The 6,197-nt window shown below is 34.0% G+C and overlaps 1 protein-coding gene across 3 annotated transcripts; it reads left to right on the top strand.

Annotated features, from left to right (window-relative positions):
* The first annotated feature begins 1,185 nt into the window (after positions 1-1,185).
* On the top strand, positions 1,186-5,982 carry LOC147398885 (protein FAR1-RELATED SEQUENCE 6-like). 3 transcript variants are annotated; one of them, XM_086448224.1, is made up of 6 exons: positions 1,186-1,479; positions 2,041-4,188; positions 4,253-4,312; positions 4,403-4,491; positions 4,609-4,751; positions 5,431-5,982. In XM_086448224.1, the coding sequence occupies exons 2-4, from the start codon at positions 2,044-2,046 to the stop codon at positions 4,418-4,420; spliced, it is 2,223 nt and encodes a 740-aa protein (XP_086304350.1). In that variant the 5' UTR covers positions 1,186-1,479; positions 2,041-2,043; the 3' UTR covers positions 4,421-4,491; positions 4,609-4,751; positions 5,431-5,982. The 3 variants fall into 3 exon arrangements, with proteins under 3 accessions (XP_086304350.1, XP_086304349.1, XP_086304351.1); XM_086448223.1 differs by having other exon boundaries at positions 4,609-5,982; XM_086448225.1 differs by lacking the exon at positions 4,253-4,312 and having other exon boundaries at positions 1,189-1,479; positions 4,609-5,982.
* Positions 5,983-6,197: the final 215 nt, after the last annotated feature.

Raw genomic sequence — 6,197 nt, forward strand, 5'->3', positions numbered from 1 at the left:
TGAATGATTTCAAGGTGAATGGTGGAATCTTTCCCACAAAGTCCCATTAAATTAAAGGGAGTGTCTATCTATCTGGACACAACAAATACTCTATGTACCCACTTACTCAACATACACACCTAAAAAAGTAAAAAATTTCCAATGCACGCTCTTAATTAAATGAAATTCTCATGCATACATCCCATGAACTATCAAATGAAATAAATTTGTATTCTTTATGTAGACATCCACAAAACTAATCTCTACTTATTCTTTGACTCAATAAAAGATTTCAATGAGGATTTTAAACTTTAATCTTACTTGTTTTTTATATCTTAATAACTCCAATCGAGTTGAAGTCATTTACATGCGAAAATTCTTTTTTGATCTGTTTTGTAATGTTTGATAGGTACCTACTACTGAATCGACTTTGTAATATACAGTAGAAAATTTTGTTTGGTGGGTACCTATTGATAGGGTTGTTAATGGAACAAATCAAATCCGAAATCTGATCCGATAGCTTCGGGTTTGGATCGATGTTTTGGGTTCCGATAAGGATCTCATCCGATATCTTATTGGATCGAATCTAGATCAACCATGTCTCAATCCGATAATAGTTTAGAATGTATATTAATTATATTATATATTTGTAGAGATGTACGACACTTAGATTTGTATATAAAATCGAGTTTGGCCCAATCCAATTGTTAATGGGTCTGGTCTAGATCTTATTATTGAGTTTTGATAATAAATTTGATCCGATACTTATCAGATCAGTATCGGATCCCATCCGAGCCTTATTGGATAAAAAACAAATCAACCCTGATCCGATCCAGACCCGATCCATTGACAACCTTACCTACTGAACATGTTTAGTAATATTCGGTATGTACCTATCAAATTTTTTAAAGCAAGTTCGATTTAAACCTATTGAACAAATCAGTCAAAAAATCTTTGAGTTTTTTCATTCAAAATTGTAGTTTTGAAGATTTTAAAAGTGATTTTTCCATCTTTCTGTATGATTAAAAGCACCAAAAAAAAAAAAAAAGATAACTTGAAGAAAAAAACCCTTAAAACCTAATCTTCATTGATTCAATCTCTTATAAAATTAAAAAAGAGTTGAATATGAAGAGAGAAAAAGTATGTGGAAGAAACGGTGGTCGCCGTAGAAAAAAGAAGAAAAAGGTGGTCGGTACTCGGTAGGGAAGGGAATTGAGAATTTTAGAAAAGGGTAAAAATGTAAATTTGATTAATTTATTTCTATTTTATGATCAGGTGCCATAGTCAAGCCCTAAACACAGACGCCCAGAAAGAACTCCATCTCCTCTGTTCTCAGATTTTTCATCCGAAATCGAAATACAACCTAATTACCTGGAGTTTGAGTGTTATCTCTTGCAGAAGAATCGTTGCTTATAGATCCCAAAAGAGGAAGAGGAAGAGGAAGAGGAAGAGATCCCAGCACCAGCGTTGTCTCTCAATATTGCTCTCTAGTACAACCAGGTATTGATTCATTCAGACAAAGTCCATTGATTTGAAGGCATGCATAAAATTTTACTATTATGATTTCATCTCATTAACTTGCTGCATTTTTTTTTTTAATACTTTGCATTAAGTCATGAAGTTCCATTTATTTATTATTTTTGCAATTCTTATATAATTACTTGTTCCGGAGTCTTGAGGAGGGTAAAAACCACAATGCAATTGTGTTCCCAAAATAAGATGGAGTTAGTTTTTCTTGATGGAAAATTTCATGCAGCAAGGTCTATACATAGTGTTGCCCAACTTGTTTTATTATAGAGTAAAGTGGTTTATAGAGATTGAAGTGCTTTACCACTTTAGAATGAATGATGTTCTAATGAGTGTAATTTGATTTATTTATTTTTTACATCCATATTTGAAGTGCTTTACCACTTGATTCCAGCAGGTCAGTTAGTTTTCACTATGTCAAAAAGAGGCACTTAACAACACAAGTAATTCAAGTTATGTTTTGTATTTAGTTTGTTGACTTGAACCTAATCATGAACTAATATGTTTTTTTTTTTTTTTTAATTTTAAATATAGGATATGGAAGGGTTATCGCCGACCGATAAAGGAAAAGAAAAAGAAATGGATGAGTTTGAAGAAAGTCCACGAAATATGGGTGAAGATGATGATAATATGGGTGAAGATAATTTAGAACCAAAAAAAGGAATGATGTTCAATTCAATGGATGAGGTTTATAATTTTTATAAAGCCTATGCTAGAACAATAGGATTTGGTATTAAATATAGAGGCACATGGAGTGATAAAGACACCAAAAAAGTGAGAAGATGTACGATATGTTGCGTTAGGGAGGGTAAATATATTTCACCAAACGATTGTACGAATTCAACACGAGTTTCATCAAGAATAGGATGTGAAGCTAAGGTTAATTCGTCACTACAGAAAGATGGTCGATGGCGTTTAACAAAAGTTGATCTCATACATAATCATATGATTAGTCCAAAAAAATGGAGATTTTTTAAGTGCAATAAAGAATTGGATGAACGGGTGAAAAAACAACTTGAATTGAATGATACAGTTGGGATACCAATAAGCAAATCGTTCCTTTCATTTGCTACACGAGCGGGGGACATCGATAACTTATTCTTTGGTGAAAGAGATGCTAGAAATCATGTTGATAGTGCAAGGTGTCTAAGACTTGGTGACGGTGATGCTGAAGCAATTCGACAGTATTTTATGCGCATGCAAAAACAAAATTCAAATTTCTACCATTTGATGGACATTGATGGTGAGGGACGTCTAAGACATGTGTTTTGGGCCGATGCAAGATCTCGGGCATCTTATCAGTATTTTGGTGATGTCATTTCATTTGACATAACGTATCTAACGAATAGAAACGACATGCCATTTGCACAATTTTTCGGAGTCAATCAGCATGGACAATCAATTTTCTTGGGTTGTGGGTTACTTTCTAATGGATCAATGGAAAGCTATATATGGTTGTTTACCATTTGGTTATCGTGCATGTCAGGCCGACCACCTAATGCAATAATTACTAATCAGTGCAAATCTATTCAAGGAGCTGTGTCTGAGGTGTTCCCTATGGCTCGACATTGTCTATGTTTATGGCACATAATGGAGAAGATTCTCGAGAAATTGGGTGCTTACAAAGAACGTGAAGCTATCGTCTTTAAGTTAAAAAAGACAGTGTATGACTCACTAAAAGTGGAAGAATTTGAGTTGGCATGGGGAGAGATGATTGAAGAATTTGCATTGCAGGATAATCAATTGTTTCAGTCCTTATATGAGATTCGACAAAAATGGGTACCGGTGTTTTTGAAAGATCAATTTTGGGCAGGAATGTCTGCAACTCAACGTGGTGAAAGTATGAATGCGTTTTTTGATGGATATGTAAGCTCAAGGACTTCTTTGAAGCATTTTCTTAGTCAGTACGAAGTTGCATTGGAAAGAAAGTATGAAAATGAAGCTATAGCCGATTTTCATTCATTTTATAAGGATCGCGAATTAGTCTCAACTATGCCTTTGGAGAAGCAATTACGTTCACTTTACACGAGCAACATTTTTTCAAAATTTCAAGAAGAGGTAAAGAAGGTTGTGAATTGTCGATACAAATTTTTATCTCAAAATGGATCTTTTCATTTCTATGAAGTAAAAGAAAGGATGATCATTGAGGGGCTTAGTCAGGCTATCTTGAGAAATTATGAAGTTTGTTTCAATGTAGAAAAGCATGAAGTGCAATGTATATGTCGTTTATTTGAGTCTCGAGGTATTTTATGCAAGCATGCAATTTGTATACTTGAACTTCATGATGTCATAGAGCTTCCATCCCAATACATCTTACAACGATGGAGAAAAGACTTTAAGCGTGTGCATGGTCTCGAGAGTTCGAAGGAAGTTGGTATATTTGCATGTTCCCCGATAGATCGTTATGATGACATTTACATGCATTGTCATAAAATTGCAGAGTTTGGGTCGAAATCAGATAGGAAATACAAGTTTGCCTTGAATGTAATTAAAAGAATGAATGAAGAATGCTTAGCTTTTCATGACGAAGATTCCAACAGTCACCCAAGTGGAAGTGTTGGGAATAACGAAACAGATGCTAGCAAGATTATTGATCCCATTCAAGTAAAGCGTAAAGGCCGACCACCTAAAAGGTTGAAGTCAACAATTGAGAAAATAGTTAATGCCAAAAAGAAAAAGATGGTTAGTAATTTTTTTTTTTTTTAATATGTTAACTATAAGATTCTGATCTAAACTTTGATAACAGGCACAAAACAATTCAAAGAAAAATTCGAGTGTTTGCCATGAGACGAATAATAACCAACATGTTAGTTTTTGCCGTGTTTCGCAAATATAACTTTTATCTAAATACAAGTTATTTACTAACTGTACTTTTAAATGAATATGGTGTGTATAGGTATTGGGGGAGAACTGAACAATTTCAATCAACGTGAGAAATCTTTTACGCAACTGACCGTTGGAACACAAGAAAGCTATAATATAGCAGTGAGTGTACTATATGTAGTGGATATTTTTTGTTGAGTATAATATATGTTTAAAAATTTGTAGGAACATTCGGAGTCGGTAAGTATCTTTTTGGCTAACAAAATCGATTTGTTACAGGAAATGTGTAGTCTTGGTGATGCAACTCAAGAGGTCTTTGCAACCTTCCGATCATCTTCCTTTCATGTTTCTCACTTGATCTTTTGTGAGAGCCATTGATTATGGAGATTTTTTGTGCAAGCAAAAGATGGACTATTTGCTTTGTAAATTTTGATTCCTATCCACTCCTTTTTCTTTCTTTTTTAGTTGTTTTGCACTTTGTTAATGTGGGATTCACCAAGAACAAATACCCATTTGTATTCCAATTTTTTTACTTTCTTATTAAGCTGATGGGTTTTTGTTTGAGAAAAGAGGCAATTCAGATATTTTCTTTTGGTTGGTTTGTGAGGTGTTGGGGTGAGGTGGATTATTTGGAAAAAAAAAAAAAACTGATAAGGAATGGTGGTTTGGGTGGACAGTGAATTGGAAATTTAAAATCTGAAATTCTGTTGGAATTGTATTGGTGAGTAATAATAAGTTCATGTTACTTGAAGCATGTGTACTGCGTATGACTCCAAATGTATAGGTAACATGACTCCTTCCCTTTGACAATCTAAGCAGTTTCTTGAAACCATAAAGCTTACAAATCAGTGAATCCAAATGTATAGAGTCCAATTCCACAGGACCAACAAAGATGGTGTTTTAATTATCAACTTAGGGCATAAGTAATGGCAGAGGATTTAGCCTCTTTCTATTATTGTCGATTATTATTTTTTGTTTTGTTTATCTGAACCCAAAAGGTATCTCTACCACATTTTTATTGAATTATTGCTTCCTTTTATTCCTATTGATCTTTTGATGTTTCTAATATTGGTTCTCATATTGTGTTGTTGGTGTGTGCAGACTGTAGTTTTATGCCAACGCTAGAAGCTACCCGTGGTTAGATAATCTTAGTGTAGAGGAAGAGTGGTTTGGGGTTATATTTACTCATTGTTATGTATTTTGTTTAGGATAATGCTGAAGTAACATTGTGGGGAACTTTCTGATGTGGATATGTATTGTACCCGTAGATGTTTTTCATTGAGATTCGAGTGAGATTTCGATGAAAAACATCAATGGTTATGACACATCCATGTCAGAAATGTCCTCCACGATGTTACTCCAGCACGACTCTTCTGTATATTGTGTGGAACGTTTGTCATTTTTATGATGGTGGCTCTGGGTTTTGTGAGTGTGGTGAAACAAAGTTATGGAGTTGTGCCAATACAAGGGAAGAGCCCATCTAAAGTGAGAGGTTGGGGATTCCTTTTGGTGTTTGATAAATATATTTATTGAAGGTCAACATATTCAGAAGAATCACCCTGTGGTGAAAGAAAAAAAAAAAAGAAATTCAGGGTTTTCAACACAATTTGTAAACAAGTTTGATATACTAATCATTTTTATTACATTCTTGAATTTGCTTATTTTAACTGTATTTCTGTTTAAATTTTATTTCTATCAATTCTTGGCGTGATTTGCTAATAAATGATTGGGTTTTTTTTATCAACAAGGGCGAACACGGGGGTTTAAGACCCATGCTTCTTAACTTACAATTACAATGGTAAGTTTGCATTTGAATCTCTCAGACCATAAATAAAAGAATAATGCTGAAGTGACCTCAGGCTGGAACC

This window comes from Akebia trifoliata, chromosome 7 (assembly GCF_017979445.1).
Source record: "Akebia trifoliata isolate Shusen 1 chromosome 7, ASM1797944v1, whole genome shotgun sequence".
NCBI classification, from domain to species: Eukaryota; Viridiplantae; Streptophyta; class Magnoliopsida; order Ranunculales; family Lardizabalaceae; genus Akebia; species Akebia trifoliata.

What these genes read in the sequence shown, in the direction of transcription:
- LOC147398885 (XM_086448223.1), top strand. Translation starts at nt 2,044, where the DNA reads ATGGAAGGGTTATCGCCGACCGATAAAGGAAAAGAAAAAGAAATGGAT. An exon ending in ATGCCAAAAAGAAAAAGATG is followed by an intron (nt 4,189 to 4,252) that starts GTTAGTAATTTT and finishes CTTTGATAACAG; the next exon opens with GCACAAAACAATTCAAAGAA.